The 19,025-nt window shown below is 42.7% G+C and overlaps 1 protein-coding gene across 2 annotated transcripts; it reads left to right on the top strand.

Annotated features, from left to right (window-relative positions):
- The first annotated feature begins 466 nt into the window (after window positions 1-466).
- On the top strand, window positions 467-16,522 carry LOC306706664 (uncharacterized protein). 2 transcript variants are annotated; one of them, XM_079173815.1, is made up of 5 exons: window positions 467-579; window positions 1,504-1,816; window positions 14,099-14,169; window positions 15,491-15,671; window positions 15,992-16,522. In XM_079173815.1, the coding sequence occupies exons 2-5, from the start codon at window positions 1,702-1,704 to the stop codon at window positions 16,501-16,503; spliced, it is 879 nt and encodes a 292-aa protein (XP_079029941.1). In that variant the 5' UTR covers window positions 467-579; window positions 1,504-1,701; the 3' UTR covers window positions 16,504-16,522. The 2 variants fall into 2 exon arrangements, with proteins under 2 accessions (XP_079029941.1, XP_079029940.1); XM_079173814.1 differs by having other exon boundaries at window positions 15,491-15,704.
- The last annotated feature ends 2,503 nt before the right edge of the window (window positions 16,523-19,025 follow it).

Raw genomic sequence — 19,025 nt, 5'->3', positions numbered from 1 at the left:
GACAAAGAGATACAAACGACTACAAAGAGATACAAATTTGGCTACAAAAGAGACATGGCTGCCTCTTTTGTTGTCGTTTTGTGTCTCTTTCAGTCGGTACCCAGGGGCCGTTGTCTCATAATCCATCCATGCATGTGTGTCCATTCCATGCTTGCACTGTATGTGTGTGCACACCCACACCTGGAGCACAGTGAAACACTCGATATTTATGAGTCAGGGAGTGTAAACACTGAAGGACAGATGTCACCCGACGGTTTCTTCAACTGGAACACTTTTCCAGAAAAGCTCCATGACCGTCCTGTGTGACAATCACTCCCCTCCCTCCCTCCTTCCCTCCTCCCAGCGCAGGAACAAAAAGACATCTGAGCTATGTGGATGGGGAAGAAAAATCACAGCACTTTGTACAGCGGCCACCGCTCTCCGGTTTCACAAAATATCTGACAGGCAGCGCGGCGCGCTGTTTTTACGCATAGCCTCCAGTCCTGCGAGGCATTGTAGACTGTTTAGTCGCTGTGTAGTAGACTCCTGAGAAGACACCGGAGCGGCACAGTCTCTGATAACTGGATACCTGAGACCACAGTAAGAGTTTTACTGAAAAAAGAAAAAAAAAAACAGAAGCTTACTTGGAGACGCGGACGGTAGCTGCGTAAAAAGCGTGACGCGTGGACTTTTTATGTTTAAGAAACATTTTGACCGACAGAGCAGCGTTTTTTCTTCACGTTCAAATCCTCTTTAAGACCAGCTGGCGCGTAAAAGAAGAAGGAAACAAGACTTTCGTCCTAAATTAGGAGACCGCGCGGAGTGTCTCCTCTGATGTTGTGACACTCTGTCGACCTTGACTACACTTTAAAGTGACGCAGAACATGTTGTGAGAAATTTCCCGCGGTGTTATTTACTCAATAACCATGCAAGCTGTTTGGAGGCAAGACTGAACAGGTTACTAGGAGGTAGGAAGAGGGGAGTCATGCCTGAAAAACTGGCTTCATTTCATTAAACGATGGTTGGACGTGAGTCAGCCGGTAGACAGCACGAGTAGCAAATTGAGGACAAACATATTTTACACTTCTGACTGTTTGACTGTCTCTCCTTCTCTCTCGGTCGCCGTGTTGCAGTGTTTATGTCACTAAGTTTATTCTCTTGACCTGGATTGCCTTCTGTCTCTGCAAATGTCCCTCTTAACAGTCATTTGGTCTCGTGTTCTTTCTTAAAATGCACATAGATTAAAAATAAATACGTTTGAGACAACTTCATTCATTTCCATTAGAGTTGGACATATTTCAGGATTTTCTTGAACATAGGAAGTGAAAGATGAAGAACATGAGCTAGGATTCATTTGACACAGAAGCATCTGATTTTTGTAAACACTTGCTTCAGGATATTTGTTGGACATGTGTTGTGAATATTCCACTCAAGCTTTAAAACTACTAAAACTCGAGAGATGGATAGTATGACTTTAGCTCGCAGGCCGACAGTCTGTATTCACCACTCTCTGTTCTTGTCCAGGCTGCTGAGACTCTGCATGAAACCGTGACAGGAGACGGGCCAGAAAGAAAAGGATTTTGGCCGCATAAAAAAAACGAGGAGGAGGCGCCTCTTGCGTTGAAGCAGAACCGCTTTAGATGGATTCTTCATGTTTGCTTCAGCCTCATTGGAGACAGCCTGCTCTGAACACTTACGAGCCGTGACAATAAGGTGTAAAACATGGCACATCGCAGCGTATGGATAGCCAACAACATGAGCTGCGCCCAGCGTGGAAGAAGCTGCTCTCCTGTCCCCTCCTGCGCGCACTTGGAGCAGAATGCGCACAGGGCAGCTGGTAAGGCGCCATTCAGATTCTGTTAAGTTGTCTATAGGGATATAAGACAATACCGTTTAGAAGAATATTGTTGGATATCTTTATGCGTTGCTGTGAAACCAGACCTGCGCCCTTCTTGTCTTTATGTTTGCTGTGACAACACTGACATGGCTGTTTGATCTTTGATTTCTTTTCACATCAGCGGCTTTTTTGCTGAGCTCCAAACCTCCCTGCACGCACCTGCCAGCTGTTTTAGGCTCCTCTGACTCTGGGCGTCATTGTGACCTGGACTTAATTTAGTGATTATCGGGAGCGTTTGTGAAATGCAGTCTGGGAGGAGGATGGAGGAGGTGTTTGTTCTCAGTGTTTTATGAAGTGAAGTTTTGTGATTCATGGTCTGACGTGTTTACAAGGTGCCGGGAGGTGACTCTGAATTGTGGAAAAATATAAATCAAAGTGACTGTGACGTTGTGCTGTGTGTGTGTGTGTGTGTGTGTGTGTGTGTGTGTGTGTGTGCGTGTGTGCGTGTGTGCGTGCGCACGTGCGTGCGTGCGTGCGCGTGCTTTTATGGATGAGGAGGAAACGGTGGCAGTCGGGAAGTCTTCCAGTGTGACCCTCCTCTGTGGTGGGCTGCAAATCTAAATATCAAAGTGCTGGACACACACACACACACACACACACACACTTACACACATTTTTCAGCTGCATCCATCTCCTTCCTCTCCAGTACCCCTGAGGGGATCAGTGGCAGATCAAGTCTTTTAAGCTTCAGGTGTTTTGACGTGCTGGAAGTCGAACACATTTCTTTGCAGTTTCAGATGAAACTTTTGATTGCTTCAGCTTTGTGAACATGAACCCACTCTGAACTCTGTTTTATTGGCACACCCATCTCCAGTTGTCTGTACTTTCCATCCCAAAATGTGCAATTTCATGTAAATGCAACTGCATGATGCATCATTGAACTTTCATGCTTTCTCTCTGACTCAATGGCCCACTGACTCACTGAGTCATGTACATACAATGTTACTCATGCACGCATACGAGGCTCAGTCGGAGGACGGCAGGCCTCTGATCTTCAGAGTTAAATCCTGCTTTTTATTTCCTCTCAAAGCTGTTGTACTTTGGGATTCTGTGTGTGTGTTGGTGAGAGCTTTGGCATCACCTGAGACATGTCACACATCCCCAGCAGGCGTCCCCCACTCAATGCCTGTAAAATGTGCGAAAACATGTCGTGAAACAACCTTGTTTTTCTTTACTCATGTTGTTCAAAATCGCCCGTTTGTTCTCAGGCTGAACATGAGAGCATCGCCTCTGCTTCAGGCATCTCGCACTCCCCCGTCACGCTGCCACAGCTTTCACTTCCTCCAGTCAAAGGTCACAGGGTCAGCGGCCCTGCCAAGGGTCAGGTACAGCGGGCCGGCATGTTCTCTTTACCAGCAGCCTCCTGATGTGTGGTCTGTTTTGTTTAAACTGGCATGTGGTTTTACGAGAGCTAGCGTGCCGTTTGCTGGTGTTATGGGTTTGACTCTTTCTTGCTCTCATGTTCTGTGTTGCTAGTCAGACGCACACAGAGTTGGTTGACCACTCGTGATTCAAATGACCAAATAAGTTATTCTTATAACCACTCATTTAGCATCCTCATAAAGATGTTTAGAGCCATTGTGGTTGAAAACAGGCTGTTTGTCTTCCTCGTCCAGTGGTCTTCATTACACACTAAGCTTTCAAATATTACTTTCATGTGTTTCCTTAAGGACTCTGAGTCATATTAAAAATAAAACCCAGACGATTGCATCTTTCCCATCAAATTTGCGACGGAAAACACAACATGTACCTCACCCTATAACCAAGGGGAATGAATTGGAAAACAATATGTAGAACTAAATAATATTACATCTTTTGGCTGACCTTGTTTTCATTTAACCAAATTCTTGAATTTCTTGATTTGAAAAGGCATCATTTTGCCCTTTTTCAATTCATGAAATTTTAGTTTTGAGGGAATATCACACACAAGCAAGTACAAAATATGCAATCTGGATTTGTTTCCCCTGTGTGTGGATTATGAGATTATAAAAGCACAAATTAATGTGTTGTCATCTAATTAATCTATAAAACAACAACCAAATAAACATTACGGTATACTTTCAATGTTTAGCAAGTTGCCTTTTTTACCGTTTTTGTTTTTTCCAGCTGATGGATGTGTACATTTCAGGATCAGTCATTCTCATAGCGCTTCATAGATTGTTACGAGACACGATTCTCGGTTCTAAATCTTGTATTATAACTGTAATTGCTCTGTAAAAAGATAGAACAAAGACAAAAGAAGTGTCTCCAAAAGAAAAAGTAGGACTGACCTTAATGGAAATGGTGAAATGAACGATTTGCTTACAGGCACAAAATGTTACGGCACATCGTCAAACACAGTGACAGGTTTCAATTCTACAAGCAACAGATTCGAGCACTTTGCATCTTAAATATTCACCAGTTATAAAGGAGGGCACGATCCTTTCAGATTAGTGGAGATCTGTCAATAAAAGACAGACGTGTGCGCTGCGCAGGGAGCCTCATCCTCAGCTGTGTCTCAGCCTCGGTGTGTAACGTTACTCTGGTTGTTTTGTCCCAGCACTAATGGAGAGAGTGCAGTGAGAGAGATTGATTATGCAACCTGAAGTGCCACAGGGCAACTCCAATCTGGAAGTGCTTAGAGTACGCAGCGAACCACAGTGATTCCTTCAGGGCAAATTGAAGGAGGCATGATCTGACAAAAAGGAATTTCAATTTGTTAGATGTATTCCTTCAGACAAATGTCTCCCATGCTACTTATGTTTTCTAGGTCCTCGCTTTTTGTAGCGGTGGACAATCTTGTGTAAGTACACAGAGGGAATTATTTCTGTCTCTGATCTTGAATTGTTTTGTTGTTGTTAAGCATTTTGGCTTCTTCAAGTTCAAACAGCTTAAATTATTTGGAACAAAGCAGCAGTTAATACTTCTGGAGCCGCTGATGAAACGTAAAGCAAACTCCTGTCCTTATCGTCAAATCTCCCTCCTTGAAACAACTTTTTCTCAAAACGCAGAAGAATGTTAACTAGCCCAGCGCTGTGTTTGTGTCTGTGAGAGCGTTTTTTTAATACAATAAGCTGTATTCTTCTGAAATTAGCAGGTCAGATTCATTAATCATAGCGTCTGAGGGCTGCTTTGAACTATCAGGCCAGGTCATTAAACCCAGTCTGTCTGGGGCGCGAGCGGGCGACACGGAAACACTTTGGAGAGCGCTGGTTCACCCACAAGACACACTAATAATGACCAATGTGTGTGTGTGTGTGTGTGTGCGTGCGTGTGTCACAGATGGCCACGTTTCTGAGTGCTACTCTCGGCTCAGTGTGGGCTTAATTTGGAGAAATAACAACATAAGATGGGAGCAGGAAAAGGTCGCGAGGGTGGGAGAGGGGATTTCAGTGGGTAACTGTGTATATGTGGTTTTGTATGAAAGGTGAGGGATTCTGTGTGTGTGTGTGTGTGTGTGTGTGTGTGTGTGTGTGTGTGTGTGTGTGTGTGTGTGTAACGCCACTATGTTGTGGGTATTTCAGCTTTACAAAGTGTGTTTGAAAGAAATCGGCAGGAAGAGACAGAAAAGCAGTTGTTCTGTGTTTGAATGTGTGTTTTCTGTGTATCCCTCTTCATCCCTCTCCATTCTTTCCCTCTGTTGTCTCTGCGGCCTTTTTATGCGCCGTCACTTTCACAACAACCGGAAAGTGAAATCCTACCCTCTGATCATCGCTCCAACTCTGCTAAATTGTGTTCCCATTTAAGGTGAGGCTCACCCAAGCGCTCTCTGTGTGGTTCCCTTTTAAAACCAACTTAATCAGGCAGGAATTTGGGTTGTTAGGGTCAGGGTACACTGGGGAAACTGCCTTAGCGAGAAACAAAGTGAGGAAGAGCGAGACGGTGAGGACACAGATGTGTCGCATCAGGACGCTGTCTTCATCTCGGCACTCATGGGGAAAACTGATGGTGGTGCCCCGTCTAATTTAGCTGATTGGGTCACAAGACTCTTATAACTCTGTTGCACTGTGGGTTTCTATGTGGCTAATTAGTTCTAACTGCACATTAGCTAAACTTTCCACTGACCCTGTACGCTTAATCTTGTAGAGGTCTTTGGAGAAGTTACAGCTGATGTGGAAAATCTACAGCGAGTTCATGACACTTCCTACTAGAAACATATATCACTCCTTGCTTTCAGTTTCAGTTCAGAAAACTAATGCAGTTTTTTTGTTTGTGCATTGCAGCACAATTGTAGTTTATAAGAACTTGTCTTATTGTCGTATTTTCCCAACCGTGTTAGGAACCAATTGGTTACCTACATCTAGCAGATGCAGAGCATTTTGCAGTCATGTTTGTGTCAAAATGAAAAATGTAAATCCTGTTTTCATTCTCCTTTTAGCTCTGTTTTTTGTCTCTTAAGCTGTTAATTGCTCCACTATGTTCACCAGCTAGTCACTAACTTTGTCTGCGGTTTGGTGTTGTGCATGTAGTACAGAGTAACAGCTGCAGGCTGTTAAATGAGGTGAGAGCGTTGAGAGAACCAAACCAGTAACATTTTGGGGCCTGAAACCAACACAGTGATATAAAAGACGCTTAAATGCTCAGCATGGAGCCGAGAGGGAAACGACAGAGTCGGGTTTGAGACCCTTTACACTTTACACTTAGTGCTTTAATCCATTGCTAATATAAAGATTTTGATTAACGCAGCTTTAAAACAAATTACGGAGCTAGCTGAATTTACCGTCTTAGGTGAGCACCTTATCATAACCGTTAAAAGACATGTTATAAGTAAGCTATTCAAATAAGTAAAATGTGCTTTAACTAGCTGTTCATGCTGTAATACACTACTTATTTCTTTTCTCATCACAAATCAGTAGATGAGGAGATCTCACAAAACAAGCTGAGTTGTATGCCCAAGTATGCCCTAAATTATGAGGTTACAGTGACTCTAAGCCATGCACTTTGAGTTATGCACTGTTGGAAGAATGACTGTAGTTCAGTTTCACTTTTGTTTAATTAAAATGTTATTGACAGGTTGATGTAAACAGTCCTGGGATGAGGGAAGCCAGAGCTCCTGGCGGGAGGTGACAGAGTACCTACCAACAACAGTAACCGCTATTATTTGGCAAATTTACCAAAGAAGTAGTGATTAGTAGGCTAAGGCATGTTTAAGATCAGAAATGTCTAAATACAAAGGAAGAGTTTGAGGTGCAACCAGCCAGCTGGAAACATCAGTTGACTGTCTGAGATATCTGAGCAGCTAAATCAAGATACTATAAATTCACAACTTACAACTCTATTTAGTTGGCAAATACATGGCTAGTCCTGTGATACATCAGTCAGTTTCCTCTCCTTACAGCCTCAGGTTTGTCTATAGCAGCTTCACAGTGAGAACTTGTTTCCTCTAGTGGCTGAGATGATGACAGCAGCTCTCTCTCTCTCTCTCTCTCTCTCTCTCTCTCTCTCTCTCTCTCTCTCTCTCTCTCTCTCTCTCTCTCTCTCTCTCTCTCTCTCTCTCTCTCTCTCTCTCTCTCTCTCTCTCACTGTCTGTCTTTCTGTCTGTAGTAATAATGCCATCATGGTTGCAGCTCAAGGCTAAGGTGCTGGACACAGACGACACTTTAATGCCCCGTGGAAACTCGTATTTTACCGAGCTTGTTGTGACCCGTTGATCCCGGTGCTTTGATGACCTGCAGTAACTCTCCGAAGCACCTTTTGGCCACTTGAACTTGCACGCGTGAGGGCGTTAAACCAGAACTGTTACTCTTCAAACGCGATGTCCGCCACTAAAATCGCTTCCTGTATCCCACTAAAGAACCAACAGACACGTTTCTCCAGAGCTCCTCTCTTTAGTGTGGGGAGAAAGCTGCAGGGTCAGTCGAGTAAATCACTGATCACTCAGGTTTATCATCGGCAACCAATAAGTTTGCCTCTAATAGGTACTTTTAATGAGGTCCAGGTTGGACTGTTTAACCCGACAAGGAAAGCTTGAAAGATCTTCTCCATAATCTGTGGCTAGTTATCCCTGCACATAATAAGATAATCAGAAAAATAATCACCATAATATTGAGAATGTATCTTAAATCTGCATTCATTTTATTTCTTTGTTTGGCTACCTGGGAGCAACAAGCTGTAAGCACATCATCGACAGCTTATCATGTTATAAAGTTGATTTGGTGAACATGTTAGTCATTTGGAGTTGTGTGTCGGTCCACCTGATAAATGTAAGTTCAATATTTACACTCCTTTTGCTCTATATTGGTCTTCATCCTCTCATGAGGGAAATATCTGGGTCTTTACCTGCTAAATGCTCCATTATGTTCACCAGCTAGTTTCTTCCTATGTCTGATCAGTGAAAATGGCTGCCTGCTGCAGCCGGAAAAAAGAAGGCTGATGAGAGCGGTGAGAGGGAACCAGAACAGTAGAGTGGCCTTCAAACCAAAACAATGTGCTCAAAGACATTAAAACGCTCCGTAGAGCTGAGGGGAACCGTAGAGTTAGGTGATCTTTCTCCCTCCTTCGCATTATTTGTGGTCATTTGATCCATGGTTTATAAAAAAAATACAGCAGCAGCTTTAAATATTGATATGAATTGAATCTGGTTGTGCGAATGGTTCATGGCTCACGACTTATAAAATAATGTATTGTACTACTACAATTTTGATTAATCATTAAGTTGAGAAAGTCCAAAAAATGTACAATATTATAAAGCAATTTTCAGCCATCTGTCAATTAGTCTCAACAATAAGACTAAGAGTCTACAGCCACGCTAGCATCTCTGTGAAGCTGTTTGTAGGATCAGCGGTGGTTGAGCTAAATGCTAACTTCAGCACGCTAACACCCTCACAACGACAATGCTGAGGTTTAATTTTGCAGGTGTGTGATTTTAAACTAAAATATGGGACGAATTGAAATGTTGACCTGATGGTGGTGATAGAAAGACCAAAAGTCAGGGGATCACAAAGGTCAGTAAGATTTATCCTCTGGGGACTTTGAACATCTGTGCAAAATTTCAAGGCAATCTGTTAATAGTCGCTGAGGATATTTCCGTCTGGACCAAACGGGTGGGTCAATCGACAGACCGTCATTAATAGATGGAGTCAAACCGGCCCATGTTATTCTAATAATAATAATAGTCTGTCAGTCACCCTGCTCCTGACAGATTATTCCTCTCAGAGTTTCTCTCCCCGCATGTTTTCTGTCTCATTCTGGCCTGAAAGAATCTCAGACACCTACAGGCTCAGATGTTGTCAGTCAGTTAATAAAACCTCTTGGTGGGAGAAACACAGAGTGAAGTCATACAGATTCATTCCTCTCTTCACCATCATCCTCCAGGCTGTTAGTGTCCACACCTCTGATTAGCCCTCTCCCCATGTATGTGTGCATGTGCTAAGACACGACTTACTGTAAGTCGCTTTGGATGAAAGCGTCTGCTAAATGACTGTAATGTAATGTAATGTAATGCTAAATCAGTGTGAGAAAGTGTCAAAGATGTTGTGTATCTTGTGTGTTTTTGTGAGAAAGGATTACGAGAAAAAGGAAGCAGAAAAAGCACATGTGTGCACATATGTGGGTGTTTCGGGTGGGGGGGCCTCCCCACCTATCTGAACCGAGGCATGGGACCTGCTATCTGTTTCTCATTTCGCCGGCGCTCTGTGGTTTTAAAGCAGTGACAGGCCTCAGAGTGGAAACTGGCACTAACGAGCAATTACATCCTGCCTGCCTGCCAGGGATTATGGGATTACAGACTGACCGGGCTTCAGTCTGCGCTCTCTTTCTGCACTCTCATTTTGTCATTCCCTCGCTTCCCTTTGTTCACTTTATCTCTGCCTTTAGACTTCTCCCATTCAATGGTCCAATTATCTTTTTCTTATTTTTCTTTCCCCTGGACAATAACCCATTTTCTATTTTTTAATTCTCCTTCCTCTTATCATGTGATTTATTCAAATTATTATTATCTCCTTCTTCCTATCGCTCCTACTCTCGCTTTTTCTCCTTTGACTTTGTGGCGGCCTCGCATAGTTCAGGCATGCTGTCCTTAACCGCTGGAGAGTGAAATTGTTTTAGCACATTAAACAAGAGAAAAAGACATTCGATGTGTATGAAGCTTTAAATGAAGCATGGTGGAAATGAGGAACAGCAGGATGGGATTAAGAAGAAAGTGGAGGAGAATATGACTCCTTAACAACATATTAATGTCTAAAGAAGTCTTCCTCCCTCGGATAAGGATAAAAAACATTCAACAAGTCAGAATTCAAGGTTACACTCTGAATGGACCACTGTCAATGGACCTTCGCAAGCAAGATTAAAGCAAAGTTACACAACACATTTTCACACTACTCTGGATGCATATATGCAGAGCTTTGGGGCACATGTAAGTACAGCAGATATCATCACGTTTTGTGGGACCTCCGCAGGTTTCTCAGTGTCTGGTAGTGATCAGACGGCTCTCCTGGTGTTCTGCCTTTCTCTCCTGCATCTCCTCTTACACTGCAGGTGTCTTTTATTGAGCCAGAGGTGATTTACTGTACTCTTGTTTTTCTCCTCGCTCCTGCAATCAGGCACCGCGGTAGTGACAGGTTAAAGCTGGAGGTCAGATCATTTCGTGCATGTGCACGCGCTCACGCTCACGGCAGAGAACAGAGTGTGTCTCTAATAGGAGGTCATTATCGGAGAAGTTTTGGCTTTTAGAGGGAGGCGAAACACCGCAGAGCTCGGAGCTTTCTTTCTTTCTTTCTTTCTGCATTTCTTTCTTATTTTACAACGTGAGAGGTTTATGGAGCCTCTGTGGGCAAAGCTCAAGTCTGAGGATGTAATGGTATGCAGTAGGCACCAAGATCACTAATCAGAAACACGTTTGTTATTTCGCCCTGCTTCTTAGCAAAGGTGTTTCTCTGTTGAAAATAGCAGTATTAATAAGATAATTATTTATCTTTGATAGTAGTATACATGGAATTAATGCATTATTCAGACAGCCTAAAAAAGGCAGAGAGTAGTCACTGTGAAGATGAGAAAAACAGTTTGAAGTTATGGTCTTAGCCAAAACTATGTAATCATTGTGACATAAAACAAAAAACGTTTAGATCTATGTTTGGACAATCTAAAGTGCACAAGAGAAATGTGTTTTTAAACTAATAAGCTAGTTTAATAAATTAATCTTAAATGAAATACATTTTGACTTGTGATAAAGCATAACCACAACAAATCATGAATATCACTGCAGAGACTGCTGCTAGTTTTCAGCTGGTTTAGTTACTTTTTTCTCCATTAGATTATAAAATGTGATCCAAAAAACTTGAAGCATCTTTTTTTTCTTACGGGAAGCCTGAAATTGTGGGTGAATTAGCTTTAGCTAAGGCTAACTCATCAGCTAGTCGTTTATCAGCTAGCAGTTATTTGGTTTGTACCTCTGTGGTGTTTTTCTTGGCTGATAAATAAAAAGGGAACGCCAGCACACTATTGCATGCCACAATTTTGCAATGATTCAAATCTACCTCAGGTCAGGTCAATGTCATATTTTCTAACCCCTAAACCGGGACCCTATGTTTACCACACTTTTGTGCACACGTATGCGCTTATTCACGCACCAACAGCATTTTCATCTGAATGGGGGACAATTATTTCAGCGCTAAACTCGCCTGACTTACAGATCGCAACTTTTAACTCAGCAGATGAAAATTTAAGCTTTGTCTCCCAGAATCCTCCAACACATAGTTTAGTTTAAAACTGTATGGTACATTATTGAACCCAAAACAAAAGGATTGCATTGCTGTAAAATAATTATAGAGTGTCAGGTACCAAAGTATTTGTCAGTGTGCCCAAGCACAGGCTGCTGGCTAAATAGCCGACTGTGACTAATTCTCTGTCAGCTATTATTTTTTAAAATCAGCACAGATCTCTCTGTGGTCTATAAATGAATTAATAGGATATAATAAAGACTTCTCCTCCTGAGTCGCCCGTTTCAGATGTCATCAGTGTTTGCCCCGCGGAAGGACGTGGACAGCTGACAAATCAGTGTTCAATTCAGACGCGTGGTGCATTGATTTTCTTTATTCGGTAACAATGAGTGGGACACAGCATGATGAACGTCTATGCAAACGCTGAAAACTTATCATATCAATTGTGGTGAAAACCGTGACTAATTAGTAGTGAATGTTGAAAACCGGGACACTTGTAGGGACTCGGGACACCCAGCTTGAAACAGGTACAATCCAGGACAAACCATGACGACTGGTCACCGTATGGTGAAATAGTAGCTGCTTTATGGGCTGTAGTTGCTTCGGGAGGGCTTTCCCACTTAACTGACTGTGAACAACAACTGGAGCGCAGAAGACCAACAATGCAAATGGAAGGAGACAAGAACTCTCCCTGCTGCAGACATCCAGCCTGATGGACAAACCAAAGGCTTTAATCAGCCAAACAAGGAAGAAACACGTGCTCAGCTTTCTAAACACATAGAAACGCACGCATGCACGCCGTTGGATCTGAAACTGTGTACACACCATCAGTTGTCTCGTGTCAGTCTGGAGCTCTTCAGGACCGGTGTCCCGCTCCTTCTCTCCAGCCCTCGACTTCCCCACCCACCTCATCCCAGAAAAGGCTGGAGGCGTCAGGCTGTAAACAGCTCCAGAGTGCCGGAGTGAAATGAACCAGCAGACGGGCCCACGTAGACTCCCGGCTCGCTGATCTAAAAGGGGCTAAACACTCCCAGCTGTGGTGTTAGGGACTCAGAATGGCACCTCTCCTTCGACCCAGCCAGGACCTTTATTCTTCTGTCGCGCTTCGCATTGCTGATAGGTTTTAAATCAGCTCAGAGATGAAGGGAGATGGAGGATTCGGCACAGTTTGGTTTTAGGTTGCAGCGGTGGCGTGCACTCTGTCTGTTAGGCTGATTTATACCTTTTTCTCCCCTCCCTCTCCCCCTCCTCAGTGTCTGTAACTTTGTTCAACCTCGACTGGATCGCTTCAGCTGCAACACGCAGGATTGCAACAGGTCTTATCGTGACCTGTGATCTGTAACCTTTTGTCAGTCTTCCATCTCATTGCACAGACAGAACTGCTACGATTGTTTTTGACTGTTATATAAACATGGTACACTACATATCGGCGAGATCTACAAATACATGCTTGAATACGTTACTACGGCCGCACAGTGTTGCTGTAGTTCAGCGCGAAGGTTATACAAAGCATCTTAGAGATGACAGATGTGGTTTCAAAGATGGTGGAAGGATCTGTGGTTGACAGATGGTTGTTTCCAAAAAAATGGTTCATGGCAGATTTAAAGACATTATTGCAGAATTGGTGAGTTGATTGGTGAGCAAGCATGCTAAGTTAATTTGTGTCGCATTTTTCAAAACAGAAGCACTTTACAGGAGAAAGAAAATTCACTGAAACAAATGATTCACTGAAATATAGCCAGCACTGGCCGTGTATTGGCTGCATCACCGTCACAGTGGTCCAGACTGAAATATCTCAACACACTTTGGATCGATTGCCCTGTAATTTTGTACGGATGTTCATTGTGCGAGGATGTATCCTAATAACTTCGCGATCCTGTGACTTTTCCTGTCGTAATACTTTTCTGTCGAGCTGATGGATAGATGAGAAACGTATAAAGTTACTGCTTCTGAGCTGAGCTGAGCATTTTGGGGGCCACAAAACACCCTCATGACCTCATGTTATGGGATGTGTGGTTGCTCTGCAGCCAGCACAACCCTGAAAACTGCACGTACTATATATAAACATCTACCTCCGTGACACTTCTTATCACCTGTCCTGCATCGGTGTGGTTTTTTTGTCTGGGACCTCCGCGAAGTGCTCTCGCTATGCCTGGTTCCCCCTGCTTGTACCTCTGCCACAGGAATAACCCTGAAGAATGCCTTTGACAAGTGTATATCGCAGATGCTGCCTTTTGTTGCCGGACCAGGGCCGTATGCATGGTTGTATGAACCGACAAGCCGACACTAGCCACGCTAGCTGGCAGCAAACACTGATCTTTTACTGAAGCAGCAACAAACACGGCGGCCTCGTGCATTGAGGACGTGATTTATGTGACATGTCGGCTCGCTCTGGGGCCCACTGGGCTGTTTTTGTTTTGTTTTTTTACAGTATCTGGATTATTGTGAATGTGAAGACATCATATTGCCCGCATGTTGTGCCTTTAGTTTATGTTAACCTTTTCAAGGGAAGTTCTGGGAGGAGCGAAGACGACAGAGTGAAGCCTTGTTCTTGTTCTTACATTCCTCTCTTTCTCTCTTTCTACAGGTGGGACCAGATGGAGAGTTCGGAGGAAGGATAGACAGGAGATTACCTCTGTAATGTCAGCCAAGGCCAAGGTTTGTCAGAAACAGACGTCGAAAAAGTAACCTGAACATTTCCTATCCTTCTTCTTCTTCCTCCTTTGCTTTTTCTTCTGTCACTTTCTGTACTTTCCATCTCTTCCTCATCTCCATCTTTCTCTCACTCTTCGTATTTGTCGTTCTGCCTCATAATGAAATCACCATCGCTGCAAATAACCTCGCCTTTATAATTTTTTATTTCCACTGAGACCACTATACCAGTTATGTGTAGGTATACATTGTTAATGAGATCCATCCCCACAAAGGCTCAGAACTAAGCTTTCCATAAAACCATGTCATCGTCGAAGCTTCATTGCTAAATTCTAAGCCAGTAGACGAAGATTGATCCGGGGCAGAAAGACAATTATTTGACTTTAGTACTATGGAAGAGTAAGTGAGATCTCCTTTGATGACATAGGCCTCACACAAAGTACTGCTGCAGCTCGTATGTTCTCATATAAGTATTATTTGTTTTTATATCTGTAACGCACTCTGTCAATTTAGTTTTGTTATTAAGTACATGGTTACCACGAAAGCAGAAGACCAAACAGACGATTCATCTTTTCTTTGAAAGAAACAGAAGGGAGCTCAAAGCCGACAGCAGAACCGTACACCACTCTGTGATTCTTAACTTTCTAGAAACAGCGGAGAACAATGCGTCCCCAAAAATCTATTTCAAAAGAATACTTTTTACATTTTGGCAATCACGTTTTTTCGCTTTGTTGCTGACCTAGATGAGAGAGATATCACTGTCATGTCAGTCAGCAGGTGCTTAGCTCAGCAAAACCACAGCTAGTCTAGCTCTGTTCAAATGCAGATACAAATACAACTACCAGCACCTCTAAAGCTCTGTAGTTAACACGTTATATCTTGTTTGCTAAATATGACAATCTAGACAGCAGAACCGTTATAACGTAAGTATTTTAGTACGATGTGTCTTTATAAATCCATTTAAAGCGGCACAAATCAAGATTTCTGTATTAAACGTTAGAAAAGAAAGAAAATGTGGCTCTGTGCCTGCTGGACATGTAAACACTCAATTGCTAAACAGTTTCATCATGTCAGCTTTATAAGGTGAGAATATATCATGTTTACAAATTGTCGCCCTAAAAATCAATTATTACAGATGAAAGAATTATCAATTTTATAAAGTACTAAAACAATGAATGTTAAAGCTTCTCAATTACAGCAGTGAGAGTACCCGTTATTAGTCACTTTCCATGCCATGGTGGCAATCCTTTGGCTTTATTCACTCAAGAAAGCCAGTGAAACAAATCCCTCCTTTTGTCCGCTAACATGTGACTTCTGTCTCCTGTAGGTGCTGCTCTGGGTGCTGCTCTCTCTGCTGCCTCTTGTGGAAGGAGCTCATATGAAAGCTGGTTCTGCTGGTGTGGGATCAGACTCGGGCCCTGCTGTGGGTCTGCTGGCAGGCCAGGAGGAGAGAGAGCTTCCTGTGACGCTGCCAGAGGTGGTGGAGGACGAGGACCAGGAAGACGACAGTGAACCTTACTCTACTTGGCACACTCTACATGGTACTAATGCTCTTGTGGAAGTGTAATTTACAGCACATCTGCTTCACCAGAGAGTATTAGAGTGGAAAGAGGGCATGAGTCCCTGGATCTGCTCTGTATTTCAATCATTAAAATATATTTGCATGAGATTTAAAGGGCGACAAGTCTTTTGAAGTCAAAAGGTAGAAGTGAAATTTTAGATTTAGCAGGATCATTTGCATGTTATTGCTCATAATTTCCTGTATAAGTATTACTTTTCATGTAACTCTCTCTCTTTGCCTACCACTCCTCTTTTTTCTCCATGTTAGACCCCTTTGTAATAGACGAGGTGGATGACCATCCCAGTAGTCGCTGGGCGGGGCGCTCTCCCCGCTCCTCTGACCCCTCAGAACCTCAACCCAAGGGATCACCAAAGAAAAAGAAGAAGAGGAAGAAGAAAGAAAAGGAGGAAGAGGAAGAGACAGGGAGAGTAGATAGAAAGGGCAAAGGTAAGAGCAGACAGCCGAAGCAAAGCAGCAGGGACTGCCGTGTGGAGAAGAAAGAGATGAAGGTTCGGGACCTGGGCCTGGGGTTTGACTCGGATGAGATTGTCCTCTTCAAGTTTTGCGTTGGCTCCTGCCAGTCTTCAAGAACAAACTACGACCTGGCACTGAAGGCGTTGCTGGAGAACGGCTCGCTGCCCCGGCGCACCGCCCGCAAGGTCACCAGCCACCCCTGCTGCCGGCCCGACCGGTACGAGCCGGTTTCCTTCATGGACGCCCGGACCACGTGGAGGACTATCCAGTCGTTATCAGCAGCCAGCTGCATGTGTATGGGCTGAAGAGATGAACGAGAGAGAAGGTGACTGGGAGGGGTGTCACACATCCTGAACAGAGAGGAGTCAAGAGGCTCAGGGTGTGGACGGCCTGGGTACAGGGAAAAGCCAGAGGGCGCCGCTGTTACACACACAGAGCAAGGAAGTGACGGAGGCCACTCGTTGGCTTCCTGTGGCGTATCTCCTGTTGATGAGGACGAGGGTCTGGGTGCAGCTGGACGATTGATGTCAAAGGTCAAAATCAGAGAGTGAGGGGGAAGTCATCAGGGAATCACAGCCTGGATTTATTGTTGCGTCTTCCAAGAGTTGATTGTTTTCAGCCGAACGCAGGACACTCCAGACCAGTTAACACGACTGTTCTGCTTTTAAATGGACGAGGCCTGAAGAATGAAGCTCAAGCGATATAAAGGGGAAGACGCAATTAAAGGACTGTCACTGCCTTTATATTCTGACAAAAGAAAAGACTGATATGATGTTCACTACTTACTCACAGTGACGTCAGCTCCTCCCAAAAGTATATCATCTTTTTCACATAAAAACAGGGACATTACATTATATCGTTTCTATGTTCAGGTGAACTCAGCCAAATGGATGCCATGCATCTTCATGTATTACTGTATAAAAGTAACATATTTATTTCTGATAAATTATTTATTTATTATAGCTTCATTTGAGAGCTGTTTTATGAACTCTATATTGTAGATAAATATCTATTTATTGCCAATTTACATTTCGTGTTACTTCTGCTTGGATACAGTACGTGTGTTTTTTAAAGGTGCATTTCCACATTTATCCAACACCTCATAAACCTGGACTGGACAGATGATTCTGGGCAGAATTAGATTGGATGCAATACACTTGTGATTTTATAAAAGATAAAAAAAACAACAACAATCCAAAAGCTTAAATTCTGTCTTACATGCGATCACAGACACTTTAAAAAAATCCTTATAACAGATCACCAGAAACAAATTCACCGACATTGAAATGATGTGGTATATATAATACATGTTGTTGTCTCAAGAGCACCTCACATACTTAAGTCTGACAGCAGGGTAATGATATCACCTTCTCCCCATCAGTCAGTCTCAATGTTCAGAGTGGATGTACAGCAAACAAGAAAAAACATTTACACTGCAGGACCTCATTGTTTCTCATCTTAAAGTGGTGATTTCCATTCAGTTAAACGCATTATTATTATTATTATTATTATTATAAAAAGTTTTCTTTATTTTTGTATGGCATTATCCTCTAAGAGAATAAAGTTTTTTAATATACGTCTTGTTACCACTGTTTGCTTTACTTGAACACTTTGAACTGCCATAATGACTTTTTCATGTGAGCAGGATCAACACCACTACCTTTTTCAGTTCAATTTAAAGGGGACTTATTATGTCATAGAGCCACCTGCTGGTCTAAAATAAACATTAAAATGTGAACCTGTGCCCTGGGTGGCGTCGTTCGCCTGCCGCCTGTCTGCTCAACCGAGAATGTCTGCTTTAAAGATCATTTCCTGCTTTTGAACCAGCAGAACAGGTCAAATTCAGCGGTGTGCTGTCTTCTGTGTTTTTTTTATTTTTCTGCACGGATCCACGAACACATGAAGCAAACACCAAAGGTCATATAGCTTACAGCAACAGTGTCTCTTTTTCTTTCTTTAAAAAGGGTGATATGTTCACAATGGCTGTAATCAAAACATTATACTATACATTGTGCAATATAAAACAAGATTTAATTAGTTTCAAAAGGTCTACATTCAGTTTTCTCTGCATCATGCAACACAGAGTAAATGAGCAGCACTTAGATTTGTTTAAAGTATCAAATCAAATAACAACACATGATGAATATATATATATATATATATATAGTGAATAGCACATATGGATTCATACAGTGTATCAAACTCTTCCGAGTGTCACACCCTTTAATTGTACCCATGGGGTATGATTCTATTTATATTTCCATGTTTGGAAATTATCACAATTCTCTGTGTCCTTTCAGCAGAAGTCTTATTATAAAGCAAACCAGACTCCACTAAAAATGTGGCTAAAGGTCAGATTTAAGATGCAGATTTCCACACATCTCAATGTACTAGCAAACATCGTATCTAACAAGACTGTTGTACACATGTGCCATCATAACAAACGCTCTCGTGAAACCCCGACACAAGAACGCTACAGACGTGACTATTTCAACGTTACATCACATTTCCTCACACACAGAAAACTCACCTTAGCAGAGAGAAAAAGTCGTTTGGAGATCAAACTTCGTAGAGTCCTTTCGGGTCTTCAAAGATGTGATCCAGCGGGCTTCTGATAACAGCAAAACAAGCCTTCCAGCAAAAAACTAGAAAGCGAGTCGCGAGCGACACACACAGATTTTTATCATGTAGCAGGAAGGAACTCTTCTTAAATAAGAAGCGTCTGAGGGAATAGTCAGTAATTTCGGAAAGAAACACGTTGGCAAACTGAGAAAAATACCCGTAGACATATAAATAGTGCGTATTTGTCTTTGTTTAATCTGTTAGT

The sequence above is a fragment of the Pholis gunnellus genome (genome assembly GCF_910591455.1).
Source record: "Pholis gunnellus genome assembly, chromosome: 14".
Lineage (NCBI taxonomy): Eukaryota > Metazoa > Chordata > Actinopteri > Perciformes > Pholidae > Pholis > Pholis gunnellus.
The sequence above is the reverse complement of the archived record's forward strand: the minus strand, read 5'-3'. Positions and strand labels throughout refer to the sequence as shown.

Coding starts and splice junctions, on each gene's coding strand:
- LOC306706664 (XM_079173814.1), top strand. CDS start 1,702: ATGGCACATCGCAGCGTATGGATAGCCAACAACATGAGCTGCGCCCAG. Junction 1,817..14,098: donor GAATGCGCACAGGGCAGCTG/GTAAGGCGCCAT, acceptor CTCTTTCTACAG/GTGGGACCAGATGGAGAGTT. Junction 15,705..15,991: donor TACTTGGCACACTCTACATG/GTACTAATGCTC, acceptor TCTCCATGTTAG/ACCCCTTTGTAATAGACGAG.